Source organism: Heteronotia binoei, chromosome 8, assembly GCF_032191835.1.
Source record: "Heteronotia binoei isolate CCM8104 ecotype False Entrance Well chromosome 8, APGP_CSIRO_Hbin_v1, whole genome shotgun sequence".
NCBI classification, from domain to species: Eukaryota; Metazoa; Chordata; class Lepidosauria; order Squamata; family Gekkonidae; genus Heteronotia; species Heteronotia binoei.
In genome coordinates, this window is record NC_083230.1 from 715,566 (window position 1) to 729,854 (window position 14,289).

General features: G+C 43.0%; 1 protein-coding gene across 5 annotated transcripts in view; it reads left to right on the forward strand.

The window, feature by feature from the left end:
• The window catches only part of CACNA2D1 (calcium voltage-gated channel auxiliary subunit alpha2delta 1), a 1,217,365-nt gene that overhangs the window by 484,751 nt on the left and 718,325 nt on the right, over window positions 1–14,289 (forward strand). For all 5 annotated transcript variants that reach the window (XR_009555717.1, XM_060244655.1, XM_060244656.1 and 2 more), the window contains exon 4: window positions 11,150–11,209. Coding sequence is in view for 4 of the 5 variants with exons in the window: in XM_060244655.1 (XP_060100638.1) it covers window positions 11,150–11,209 (60 nt within the window). In the remaining variant the exon portion in view is untranslated. The remainder of the gene's footprint in view (window positions 1–11,149; window positions 11,210–14,289) is intronic.

Here is a 14,289-nt window from a genome sequence, read left to right on the forward strand (position 1 = left end):
ATACGGTATAATGCTGTAGAAGCTACTCTTCAAAGCAGCCATTTTCTTCAGGGCAACTGATCTTGTAGCCTGTAGATCATGAAGTATATGGTAAACTTCTCTGAGTGCTGTTGAGTTGTCTGTTTTTAAAATGTTTTTATTGTAACATTTTACACGAGAAATTTTCTAGCAGATGCCCTCTCATGGCTCCCCCAACACGAAAGCCAGAGGGAAGAGGTAGTAGATTCCCTGATACCGCCTTCCCAAGTAGCAGCCATGGTCACCACCCTATCACAGAAGAAGAGGGAGCTGGAGGGGCTCAGCAAGGAGAGACTGGCCGTGGAGATAGAAAGGGAAGGGGAAGAATGGCCGGAGGGGTGGAGAAAGGGAGAGACGGACTGTGGTACCGGGGGGAGAAACTTTATATCCTGAAACCCTTAAGAGGGGAAATATTGCAGTTCTGTCACTCCAACAAACTGGCGGGACACTTCGGCTATGTGAAAACCCTGCACCTAGTCAGCAGGCAGTTTTGGTGGCCGTCCCTAAAGAAGGACGTGTCAGAGTATGTGGCCGGCTGCCCCATCTGCATCATGGCTAAAAGGAGGGGGGGGAACCGCCAGGGCTCCTACAGCCCTTAGAAATCCCTAAGCGCCCCTGGTCGGTGGTGTCCATGGACTTTATAGTGGTGGTCGACACATTCTCAAAGCAAGCCCACTTCATCCTGTGCACCCAACTGCCCACGGCTAAGAAACTGGCCACCTTATTTTTTGACCACGTGGTAAAACTCCACTCATTCCAAGACAAGATCATTAGCGACCACGGGCTGCAGTTCGTTGCCACCTTTTGGCGGGAGTTCTGTAAACTGGTGGGGATAGAACAAGGCCTAAGCTCAGCCTATCACCCCCAGACGGACAGGCAGACTGAGAGGGTGAACGGGGTTCTGGAACAATACCTCAGGTGTTTCATCAACCACCGCCAGTCTGACTGGGTCGACCTCCTCCCCTTTGCAGAATACGGTTACAACAATAGTGTGCATAGTTCAACCAAAGCCTCCCCTTTTTCCATGGTATATGGCTACGAAGGCAAGCCAATACCTTTGTTACCAGGAGGGGAGCCCTCTGCTTTCGAGCAGTGGTGGAAGGGACCGAGCGAGAGTTGGGGAACCATTCAGGAAAACTTGGAGGTGGCAAAAGAGACCTATAAAAAGTACTATGATAAATCTCATGTCCCAGCCTGGGACTTCAAGGTGGGGGATTCTGTGTTCCTGTCAACAAAAAAAACTGCCTCTCCACCAACCTTCCAAGAAACTAGCCTACAAGTTCATGGGGCCGTTCAAAATCAAGAGGGTCATTAACCCAGTGACGGTAGAACTGGAATTGCCCAAAGCCCTTAGTAAAATACACCCTGTATTTCATTGCAGCCTGCTCCGTTGGGGCCCCAGCTCTTCGACTTGGCATCCTCGAACAACAGCCCCCCAACCGGTGTTAATTGGGAATCAGAGTCACCACGAGGTCCATGAAATCCTGGACTCTAAAGTCAGAAAAGGGGTTCTGTACTACCTGGTGAAGTGGAAACATTTCCCTGTTAGCGAAAATGAATGGGTAGCAGAAAAGGATGTATTAGCTCGAGATTTGATTAAGAAATTGCACAAGACCCAACGGGCGGTGGAGGGGGCTTAGGGGGGGCAGTATGTCAAGTCTATAAAAACTCTGGCCAAGTCTGTATCTAACTCTGGCTCAGGGGAAAAGCATCCTGGGTAAAGCCAACCTGTATTCCATTGCTGCTAGCTTGAACTCTCCTCTTCCCCCTCCTTTCCTTTGTTATGTAGTCAGGCTTTGAAATGGGAATATGTGAAAGTTTTATCTGAGCCTTCTCAGGCCTAGCTCAGGGGGAGGCTGGAGCCAGTGACGCTCAAGGCTAAAGTGGGCCTGAGAACGAAATGGTAACATCAATGTGTGAATGTGCCCTGCATAGTCCCCCTCCCTAAAGAATCCCTTTGAAGTGTACCTTAAATGATTGCATTCTACTGTATGATCTTTAGTCTTTCAATACTAACCTAGCCGAGAACAACAGTATCAATAAACTAGTTATTTTGTTTCAACAAATGACTCGTTATTGAATCTGCCGACTTGACATCGCTCACCTTCCATTTTTCCTTTTATCAGCAACTTTTCGTTTGGCTCCAGGACTGAAAGCGACCACTTCCCATTTGAAGTTTATTTAATCGGTAAAAAATAATTCCTCTTCTAATTATTCTTCTGTTTTACAAACAACCACAACTATATATTAAGGAAAATAAGGTGGCCACCTACCGTAGAGCAGAAATTACACACTTTACCTGAATCGGATACAGCTCCTAACCTGAAAGAGCTTTTAATCTCTTCAAGATCTCTCACAGACTCTTTATGTTATTACCACCAATTAATTGATTTGCTTGGCTCTCTTGCCAAACCTACAACTCCAGTTTCTCATAGTCCCTTGTCTTAATTCAATTCAGACTGTTCATCAGCAAAAAAAGTTAGTAAGATCTCCATATAAAGAATTTTGGTTACTAAACATTCCTGCCAAAATAAAATAATATCAAGATCAAAATAAACTCTACCAAGAACTTACACTTAATAAGAAAAGACTATTTTACCAGAGAAAATGTGCCAATTTGATGCAAGTGCTAAAATCTAACAACAAAACTTTCTGGAAGATGATATCAACTCATATGAATAACAGACCAGATTATGTCAGTCCAAAAATCCATCCTCAAATTTGGACCAATTATTATAAATTAATCTTTAATACTGTGGGCAACCAATCAACCAATATCAATGGCACAATCTTAGATTATATTCCTAACTTATTTGTAAATCCAGATGAAATAGGTGAACTGATTTCAGAATTAAAATCTAGTAAATCCCCTGGTCCAGATGGAATCCCTGCACAAATTTTAATCAAACACCCTCAGTGGTAGGTTCCTCCATTAGCCAACTTATTTACTCTTATTAACCAGTCCGGGTCGATGCCACAGTCTTGGCTAAACTTTATTATTATTCCCATCTTTGAAAAAGGTAATCTCAACAGCCCAGGAAATTTCAGATCAATTAGCCTCCTTTCTGTTACTGGTAAATTATATGCAAAATATTTAGAAAGACACTTAAAAGACTGGATGCATTCCCATCAGATCATCCCACCTGAACAAATTGGGTTTTCTAAAGGTAACTCTACAGTAGGGGTGTCAAACTCATTTGTTATGAGGGCTGGATTTGACATAAATGAAACCTTGTCGGGCTGGGCCATGTGTATCATAAAATGTAATGTCAGATAGCAAACATATAAACTTTATAAAGGGCACAGACACACAATTAAAGATTTTGTTTTACTTAAAACATGCTTAAAATATTAGCACGCTTGCAATATTTTGTTTTACAGTCTTGGATAAATGTTACCTCTTACTATGAATTATTGCTTCAAAAACTGCAGACAATGTCTGTGCTGTACCAATCTTGAATATGTGCTGTTCAGGTGTGCACATCTGTAAGTTGCAAACTTATTTTTGATTCATTGACATTTATTACAGACATCGCATGGCCAATGCTTTGAGCCTAAGACCCAGAGGAACATGAAGCAGTTGGGCATTGTGAATTTTTGTACAGAAGTTGCTTCACATACTAGTCAAGAACATGTGAAGGCACCATGGCACAGACTGAGGGCGATGTGCTTGTCTACAAAACTATCTCTTCCCCAGAAAAATGACTACGACTAAAAAAAAAATACAACTTCCTCCCAAAAAACAACTACAAGAACAGAGAGACAGCCACGTACAGTGGTCAGTGTCAGGCTACTATCTGGGAAGTCTAAATTCATGACCCCCAATCAAAGGAAAATGTGAAAGGAAAATTTGCTGGGTAAACCTGGGGTGGAACACACTCTCAGCCTAATGCTGATATTTCTCTTCTAAATAGCTCACATGCTTTCCTATTGAGAAAGACTAGAGGGCATGAGTACAGTGAAAAAGAGGAGGGGAATTCAGTTACAACCATAACAAGCCCAACAAAACTCTCTCTTTCTCTGTAGCAAGGCAAAATGTTCATACCTTCACTAAAACGTTGCTAGTCTTAAAAGCACTCTTTGTAGCTCTCCTGATGGTGGGGACTGGCAAAGGAAGCTCTTGCTCTTTCTTTCCTTCCCTGGGGCACGAGAAGGGGGAGGAGCCTCAGCCATTCATTAGGATGAAGAGAGGCTTGTCTTGGTAGCTCTGCAGAGTGATTAATTGAGCCTGGCAAACTTAGTCACCCAGCAAAGCTATAGAGCCAAGTTCCCTCGGAAAGACTGCTTTGCTGCTCTGGCTTATCTGGGAAAAAACACAAAATGGCGGCCGAAAAAAGCAGGCAAGGGAAAATGAAGCAGACGACAGCCGGTTGCTGGAGGGCCTAATTGAAACCCTTTGTGGGCCTGATCCGGCCTGCGGGCCATATGTTTGACACCCCTGCTCACCATTATTTTCTTTTTTCCTTTATGGCTGATAAATATGGCTACCAGGGATCACGCCTTCTCAGTAGCAGCCCCCTACTGGTGGAACCAGCTGCTGGAAGAGGTTAGGGCCTTGCAGGACCTTGCCCAGTTCTGCAAGGCCTGTAAGACCACACTCTTCCAGCTGGCTTTCAGCTGATATTGAGTCTTATAACAGCAGGAGGAATCCAGGAATATTGACATTGAATTTTAATAACATCAGAATGTTATTAGCACCAATTTTTTTAAACTGTTTAAACTTAACTGATTTTATTACTATGATGCACTTTGCTTTATGATTATTTGTTTTATGACTATTGTCATAAGCTGCCATGAGTGGGGAGGGCGGGGTATAAATTTAATAAACCATTAACCATATATGAACCCTGCAACAAAAAAACTGTACACAGCCTTCATTGATCTGAAAGGTGCATTTGATTTGATACCCAGATAATTACTGTGGAGGAAACTTGAATTTATGGACATTGACCCATGACTGCTATTTTGGATTTTTTTTAAAAAACTTTCACTCCCCTACCTCTTGTCAAGGCAAATACTTATAATTTGGGAATTTAACCTCTAAAATACCAACTTCTAAAGGTGTGAAACAAGGTTACGTTTTAGCTCCCCATCTTTTTAATTTATTTATATATTTATAATCTATATTAAAATATATTAAATATATTTAATATATTTAATCTATAAATAATCTATTTAATCTATAAATAAATAATATTTCTAAATGGGGCCCATCAAGTCAGTCCCCTAAATTAGGATCTTAAGCAGTTCCCCTTTTACTTTATGCTGACGACACCACAATTCTTTCTTGTTTTAGAGTTGGGCTTTTAAGACATTTACAAGCTTTCCATAAATATTGTCAAGACAACTCCTTAGTTATTAACTATTCAGAATCCAATATACTAGTTTTCTCTAAACATTGGAACTGCCAAAAATGGATTATAGGTAACATAGAAATCACTCAAGTTAAATACTAGGCATTACTTTTCGGTAGAATCTAAACTGAGTAACTCATAGATCTCAAATAATCAATGCAGCTAAGTGGGCTACTTCCCAGTTTAAATAATTCTTCTTCACCAATGGAAACCAATATGACCCTGCTGCAATTAAGGTTTGTGAAGCCAAAGTTCTATCTCAGATGTTATACGGCACCCCTGTTTGGATAAAGGCATTTAACAAGAATCTCGAGAAAATCCAGGCAAGATATTTCTGACAACTCTTAGGAATCTCCAATTGCACACAGTATTTGGCACTTTGCATAGAACTGGGCCAGAATTTTATTGAAATAAAAACCTGGCTAATAACCTTTAAATACTGGTTCAGGTTACACTTTAGAATTTCTCCAAACTCTTTACTTTCAAGGTTAGAAAATGATTCATATAGCATTGTCTGGCTCTCAACCATTGAAAAGAAAATCCAGCAACTGGGTTTTTCAAGTGATTTCTTCCTTCTCCTTAATGAATCTGTTATTTTTGGAACTATCAAACAAAGGCTTCTTGATCTAGAATTTCAAAAGCTAAATCCTTTGCAACCTTATTTCTCTTCTCAGGCCAAACTGACTTTCTATCCAACAAGGGAAAATGGCCAGTTATTTTTATAACCTAGACCACCTTTCCCATCGCAGAGCTTTTATGCTGGCCCGACTGAACATCTTCCCTTCAAAAATAGTAACAGGCCTGTACAACATAGTCCCTTTCCATGAAAGGCAATATATCTGTCCTTTAAAATTGATGGACTCAATCCCTTCATATTATCTTGGACTGTCAACTGCAAGCAGTCTCACATATGAAAAACTCCTCTCTTCCTCACTATACCCTAAACATTGTATTAACAACAATAGAATAACACAATATTTATTAAACAACACAACCCCAACTTGGCTCTAGTTGCCAAGTTCTTGGCTGAAGCGGTTAAAGATAGACACAATCTCTTTATATGATTTGCCTTATTATGTTGTTTCTGTGCCTTCTTGCTCCTATTTTATCTTACCATGTATTTTATTGATATGCCATTAAATTTGAATGTGAATATGTTTGCCTCTCTTACAGCACAATCCTGTGGAGAATTACTGCAAACTTAACCTATTGGTTTCAGTGAACTTAGACTGGTGTTACTCTGCATAGGACTGCACTGTTAGTTACTCTGCAAAATGCAGTTAAAACAAATTTCTACAGCTTGTGCTTCATTTTATTTAAAAATGAACTTAGATATTTTTGAGGGGGTGAGAGAAATAAATGGTGCTTGATCTGATATGCAGTATCTTTGTACTTGAAATGGAGCTGGTATATACATTTCCCTTGTCATGATTGACACATGGATTTTTTTTTTCCGTCAAATACCCTAGGAGAAAATCATATATGAGATCTGATGAAATGTCAAGAGGAATTAATGTATGGAATTGAAGAAAATATTACAATTTTTTTTAAAGTCTGTGTCAGCATTATTCCTGAAGTATTCTTAGGTTTTGTTGTGTGCCACACATTTGGCTGATAGCTTATAAATATTTCCAACTGGATATATTAACAGAAAAAAGAGCTAACACTGGTTGTATAATTTTATGGTTTAGTGGGTTAGCCTATTTAAATTCCCTGAAGATTGCTGAAAATAGTTGGGTGAGTGTGTGTGCATGTGCGTGTGTATGGTAGTTTAATGTGTCAGAGACTCAGGTTAAGGGAAATACTATGCACACAGGAAGATTCACTCCCAGGTGTTGCAGATGCTATAGCAGTAAATCATAGCCCTTGTTCTGTTCCAATAGCTGCTCATCTGCCCTATAAACACACACAGGAAAAGTGGGGGAAACCTTACCTTTGGCTGGCCTGGTTGTGATTATTTCCAGCTGATTAAAGCATGTTGATATAACTTCTCCCCACTCAACAGCTGCATGAAATTGCTAGGAGAGTTAATCACAGAATTTGGAGTGAGATACTAACAATATGTGGATGGCCAAGCCTTATTCCAAATACACATTTAAGACTTGTTGAGTCCTTGTAATGCAGTCTTCAGCAGAGACACAGCTTTCTCAGTGTGTTGTAGTCAAAGAACTTAGAAGGGTATAATTATGTTTAGGATAACACTGTGAACGTAGTTGGTTACCTGCTGGGAACATTGAGTGAATTTGATGAATATAAACTCATGCACCATGACATTCTAGAGAATATGATATTATTTTAATAACACTTTGTTCTGAAAAACGTTTTCTTCATGCATGTAATGGGGACACATTTGGGGAGGGTGGGAATTAACTGCACTCCAAGATAATTTAATGCTCCAGTGCTGAGTACTGTGTTTCGCTTCAATTGCAGCTTCCACAATTCAGTTCTAGATTCTGCAAGCACATCATTAGGTATTTAGTTGGCCTGGGGTATGAGTTACTGAATGCTAATATTTTATTTTATTTTTTTTAAAAAAACCAATATTTCAATATCACTTTTTCACCTAATTAAGGATCCCCATGCTGATGAACATTAAAATTTCACAAACATTAAAACCTTTCAAATATTATAAAACAGAAATTACAAAAATAGATAAATATTTAAAACAATTAAAACATAATGTAAACACACAAAATAAGAGAGCAGGGCTAATAAAAGTCACTGAGGAAATGTGAAACAAAACTTAGAACTATGCTGGGTAAAATCCCATGGTGAGAAATACTTAGGAAGAAGGGGGTTCAAGAGAGGTGGGAATTTCTTAAAAGAGAAATACTGAAAGTGCGATCACAGATGATTCCTATGAGAAGAAAAAATGGAAGAAACCTAAAGAAGCCGAGATGCCTCCATAAACAGCTCTCTAAAGACTTGAGAAATAAAAAAGACTCCTTTAGGAATTGGAAGGAGGGCCTTATAACCAGGGCCGGCTCGCCCACTAGGCAAACTAGATGGTTGCCTCAGGCGCCAGGAGGTGTGGAATGCCAAACTGGGCTCCCTCCCTCCCGGTGACCATTGCGAACACCTAGTTTGCCTGCCTCCCCGCTGCCACCCCCTCACTTCCCTTGCGCTTCCCCCCACCCCGCTCCTGCTGCTGCCACCGCCTGCCCTTTGCGGCACTGCTCCGTCGTTGTTGTCGCCGCCCCCTCCTCCTCTTCAGAGTGGCCGGGCCTGAGCCTTACCACCTTCGATGTGACTGGCATGGCATCTACTGCTTTGAAGAGCCCAGGAGGAGACATCGCTCCCCCTCACTTCCGGTTCCTGGAAGGAAGGGGGAGAAGCCTCCTTCCAAGGACTTTCCAAAGGAGTAGATGGCGCCCCACCAACCACATCGAAGGCAGTAAGGCCCTGGCACAGAGCACTTTGATGGGGGGGGGGGGGGGGTTGACAGAGCTCAGTGCTGCAAAACAGCACTGCGAAGGCCAGGCAGCGGCATTCTCTCCCTCCCCGTTTCTGCCCAGCATCATAATTCTTTCCCCACCTTTTCCTCCCTCCTTGCATTCTCTCCATCCCCATTTCTGTTCAGTGCCGTGCTTCCTTCCCCATGTCTTTTACTCCTTCTTTGCATTCACTCCCTCCCTGTTTCTGCCCAGCATCATGCTTCCTTCCCCACTGTCCCCTCGTCTTTCCCTCCCTCCTTGCATTCTCTCCTTCCCCATTTCTGTTCAGCGCCGTGCTTCCTTCCCCACATCTTTCACTCCCATTTCTGCCAAGCATCATGCTTCCTTCCCCACCTTCCCCTCATCTTTCCCTCCCTCCCCATTTCTGCCCAGTGTTGTGCTTCCTTTCTCTCATCTTTTCCTCTCTCCTTGCTTTCTCTCCATCCCCATTTCTGCCCAGCGTCGTGTTTCCTTTCACACCATCCCCTCATTTTTCCTTCCTTCTTTGCATTCTCTTCCTCCCTGTTGCTGCCCAGTGTTGTGCTTCCTTCCCCACCTTCCCCTCATTTTCCCTTCCTTTGCATTCTCTCCCTCTCCATTTCTGCCCAGCATTGTGCTTCCTTCCCCTCATTTTCCTTCCTTCTTTGCATTCACTCCATCCCCGTTTCTGCCCAGCGTGGTGCTCCCTTCCCCACCTTCCCCTCATCTTTCCCTCCTTATATGCATTCTGTCCTTCCCCATTTCTGCCCAGCGTCATGCTTCCTTCCCCGCCTTCCCTTCGTCTTTCCCTCCCTGCTTGCATTCTCTCCCTCCCCCCCTTTCACTGTGTGGTTATGGGAGGGGGGGGGCAGAAGATACATTTGCCTAGGGCACCAGACAGTATAGAGCCAGCCCTGCTTATAACCAAGGATGAATGTAAACAAATCACCAGTGCTTGTAGAGGAAAAGTTAGGAAAGCTAAAGCTCAGTATGAGCTTAGGCAGTCAAAGATGCTAAAAACAACAAAAGGGTTCTTTTCTTATGTTCAGAGTAAGAAAAAGAGCAAGGACACAGTAGGCCCATTGCAATGGCAGGAAAGTGAAATTGTAACAGGTAATGAAGAGAGGGTGGAACTGCTGAATTCCTACTTTTCCTCAGTCTTCTCTTCTTCATCATCATCATCATCATCATCATCCTCAGTCTTCTCTTCTGAGGGAAACAGCACTCAACATGGCAAAAACAGAACATATAATGAGGGTATGGAGTTTCAACCTAGGATCAGCATAGGAGTAGTACATAAAGACCTCATTTCTTTAAATGAAACAAAGTTCTCAGGGCCAGATGAACTTCATCCAAGGGTTCTAAAAGAGTTTGCGGATGTAATTTCTGAGCCTCTGGCTATTATTTTTGAGACCCTTGTTCTGTGGAGACAAATGCCACAGTTTCCGTGGTCCATGCTTCTAAAAGGTTGTTTGTTGCCATCATTTGTCCAAGAGTAGTATCTGTCCACCTGTGCACACAGAGTCATTGGGTGCATCCTGATTTGGGATGAAACATTCTGCCTAAGGAATTCCATGTGCAATTGTATTGGAGCAGCCATTAGGATAAACAGGACCTCAGGACTAATAAGAACATAAGAGAAGTCATGTTGGATCAGGCCAATGGCCCATCCAGTCCAACACTGTGTCACACAGTGGTCGAAAAACCCAGGTACCATCAGGAGGTCCATCAGTGGGGCCAGGACACTAGAAGCTCTCCCACTGTGCCTCCCAAGCACCAAGAATACAGAGCATCACTGACAAAGAGGTAGTTGTTGTAAGGTGGCATTAGACAGTGTGTTTTACGGTATAACAAGACTGTCATTAAATGCTATCATTGGTGTTTGTGCAATGCACTCTATCACACTGACTGAAAGGTAGCTGTTGTAAGGTGGCATTAGACAGTGTGTTTTACAGTATAACAAGACTGTCATTAAATGCTATCATTGGTGTTTGTGCAATGCACTCTATCACACATGTAAGTGAATCACTGGATACTGATTATAATTTTAAGAGTTGCCTTGCACACAGGTACAGGCCATCACAGATATAACACCACAGATAGATCTTTACTGTCATCATACTCAAGGCTTAACTACATTTTAGTTTCTTCTGGGTTTTTTAAAGCCAATTTTCTTTTCTTTTTCAAGTGCCACCTCCAGGATTCCTCAAGTAGGAGATCATTTGGCAGTACAGGTTGGGGAATTTTAAACCTTTGCTCATCTAGAAAAAGCCAGAGTGATTTACACGATCATTGTTTGCAAGGATATGTTGCTTTAAAAAGATGTTGAAAACTAAATCTCCCCCCCCCTTTTGTTTTCTTTAGCGCCTTGCAGAAGCAGCAGAGAGATTTCAGAAAGAGCATCAGTGGCAGGATGAATTTGCGGTGAGCATCTGGTTGTGTGTGGTTTAATTCTGTCATTTAGAATTAATTCTCATTTTAAACAAATTAGTTTTCCATGTTAGCTAATGTGCAAACTTTGCTGTACTATGAGTGCCTCAAATGTACTTGGTCTCTGTGAATGGGATTCTGGTGAGAATGCTCCATAAGTTTCCCAACTTACACACTGTGGGGTTGTTTGTAGAGTCTTTGTTTTGCTGGACAAATTAATTAAAATCAGTGCTGAATCCATTTGTGACTTCAAATGAGATTAATTTAATCTAGGCATCAGTCTGAATGAAGAATCCAAATGTGCTAATTATTCATTGTTTATTGTTCTTGATTTTCTCTAATTCCCCACCAGCTGCTTTTGGTACATCTTGTTCACATCATGTTAGTTTGCCTACTGAAATGCTTTTATTTTTGTATGCGGACGTGAATGATGTAGGTGCATCAGAATGAAACAGTACCAGCAAATAAATATTCTTTGTGAACCTTAGAGTAGTTGATATGCTTCCAAAATTTTCTTAGGAGGTAGTCTGACCAGCATTAAACTCTTGGTTCAAAATGGCTGCTGCATGGTGTTGGATTATTAATGCGGCCCTCACTCTTTCATGATCTCTGTTTTGTTTCCATGAAGTACCGCTGTGAAACAAGGCTCTGAGGCGAAGAGGGATTCTCATGTCCTCCAGGGAAGCAGAATTTTGGGCACATAATTGAGAATGGCAGAAGGGGGGAGGGGATCAATAGAATACTGTTAGCAGTTCAGCGAGTGTTAAGAGTGATCAATTTGTGTCATAGCAAACAAGGCCGGCCATTAGTTGATTTCAATTTCTAGATAATCTGAGCTGAAACCAGTTTCTTTATGGCTGTGTCCAGACTGCTGGGTAAGGGCAGCAGCATGCCAATGTGGAAGTGAGCTGGTGAAAACAGGAGCATCCTGGAGTGCCCAGACCGTGTGGGGCTTGCTGCTGGAACAGAGATGGGCCACAGCCACCCCAGAGGAGCTCCCAGAGCTCTCATGTGCCCACCCACCTCTCCCTGGGCACCTTGGAGGTACGACTTTGCTAGTGATCCCTTTTTAAGCCAGTGAGCCTGCAGGAAGGGACATGTTGAGGGTAGGGGCCGGAGCCAGATGTGCACATCTGGGCAGTCTTTTTTGCCACCTTTTTTGTCTCTTTTAAAATCTACTGAGAGTCATGGCCATCTCACATCCTCTCTCTCACACTCCCAGAGACATCCCCAGACAGGGTAGCCCAGCCCCCCTTAATAATCAGCCCTCACTCACACAGAGCTGTTGGGGTTGGGGCTCAAACACTGTTTGAATCTCTTACTGCCACCATTAATTCATATCCTACTAATATATAGATCTGAGGCATTAAAGTGTGTGTGTGTGATTCTTTTCTGTCAACACACAGCTCACAGGGTTAATAAAACAAGAAGCTTTTATTTATGATACGAACAAGTATAAGAAATAACATTTCACTTCCACTGAATTTTTAAACTAAGATCCTATTCCTACAACTGGGATCCTTTAGTTACAACTGTATTCTTTTCAGCCTACTCTAAGCAGCTCTTTACAGTTCTACTCTGTCAGAAAACCACTTTTTACTATTGCTCCTAGGCTGTCAACTTCTTGGTTGTGTCAGAACTGGCAGAACTTCAAGAAAAGCCCAAAACTTAGTTGCAAGTATAGGCGTTTATTGAGAACTTCAGAGCTTGAGATGCAGAATAACACTGATAACAACAGCTAGCATTTGATACACTTTATGTGATTCTGTTGACAACAATAAAACGATCGTTCACACGGGTGGAGACAGCAGTCTGTTTCTCAGGGTTTGTTATCAGGCAGGGAGGATGGAATCCCGCTGGGAAAGTGCGGGCCGGCCTGGCTTCAAAGGCCATCTGCAGATGTTGACCCTGGGCTATCTGTCACACTCCAGTGATCACAGTTTGTTTGAAATGCACAGGCACACATAACATGTGGACTGGTTAGCTATTTGGGCAAAGCTGCTTGGGTTAGTGTTTGCTTTCAATATGGAGTCGGTTAAGCTAACAGCCTATAGGAAAGTTACAAGTTCTGACATACTGCCCCCCCTAAGCTTTCGCCCTGGGCTTGTGTGGGTACAGTAGGTGGAATTTCTTTAGCAGTTGCGGGGCGGACACATCACTAGCTTTGACCCATTCGTCGCAGCTCGGGGGAAAGTATTTCCAGCGAATCAGATAGTACAGAACCCCCCGCTGAACCCTGGAATCCAGGATCTCCTGGACCTCATGGTGGCTCTGGCCCTTCACTCGTGTAGGAGGTGGCTCGGGAGGGCGAGGGTGCCAGGATGTAGCCCCAGGATCTTTGCGAAGAAGGCTGCAATGAAAAACAGGGTGGATCTTACTTAACAGTTTTGGCAGTTCCAATTCCACCGTTACGCTGTTGATTACCCGTTTTATGGTGAAGGGACCCAAGTATTTGTAGGCCAATTTGCGGCAAGCCTGTGGTAGGGGGAGGTTCTTGGTTGACAGAAAGACTTTCTCCCCCGCCTTAAATTCCCACTGGGGGGAGTGCTTTTTGTCGAACTGTCGTTTGTATTCCTCCTTGGCCTGTTCCAGGTTCTCCTGTATCACTTCCCATCCCCGTCCGACTCCCTCCCACCATTGTTGACAGGAAGTCGGCTTGGGCTCCCCTGCCGGTAGAGGGAGGTGGGGAAACGGCTTGCCTTCATAGCCGTTCACTATCTGGAAAGGAGAGGTCTTTGTGGAACTGTGCAGGCTGTTGTTATAGCCATACTCTGCAAAAGCTAATAGTTCCACCCAGTTCGACTGCTGGAAGTTGATGTAGCACCTAAGGTACTGCTCGAGAAGCCCGTTCACCCTCTCCATCTGTCCGTCCGTCTGCGGGTGGTAGGCGGAGCTGAGTCCCTGCTCTATCCCTGCAATCTTGCAAAACTCCCGCCAGAAGTTGGCAACGAACTGTGGCCCGCGGTCGCTAATGACCTTGTCTGGGAATGAGTGGAGGCGTACCACGTGATTGAAGAAGAGGTGCGCCAGTTTCTTAGCGGTAGGGAGTTGCTTGCATGGGATGAAGTGGGCTT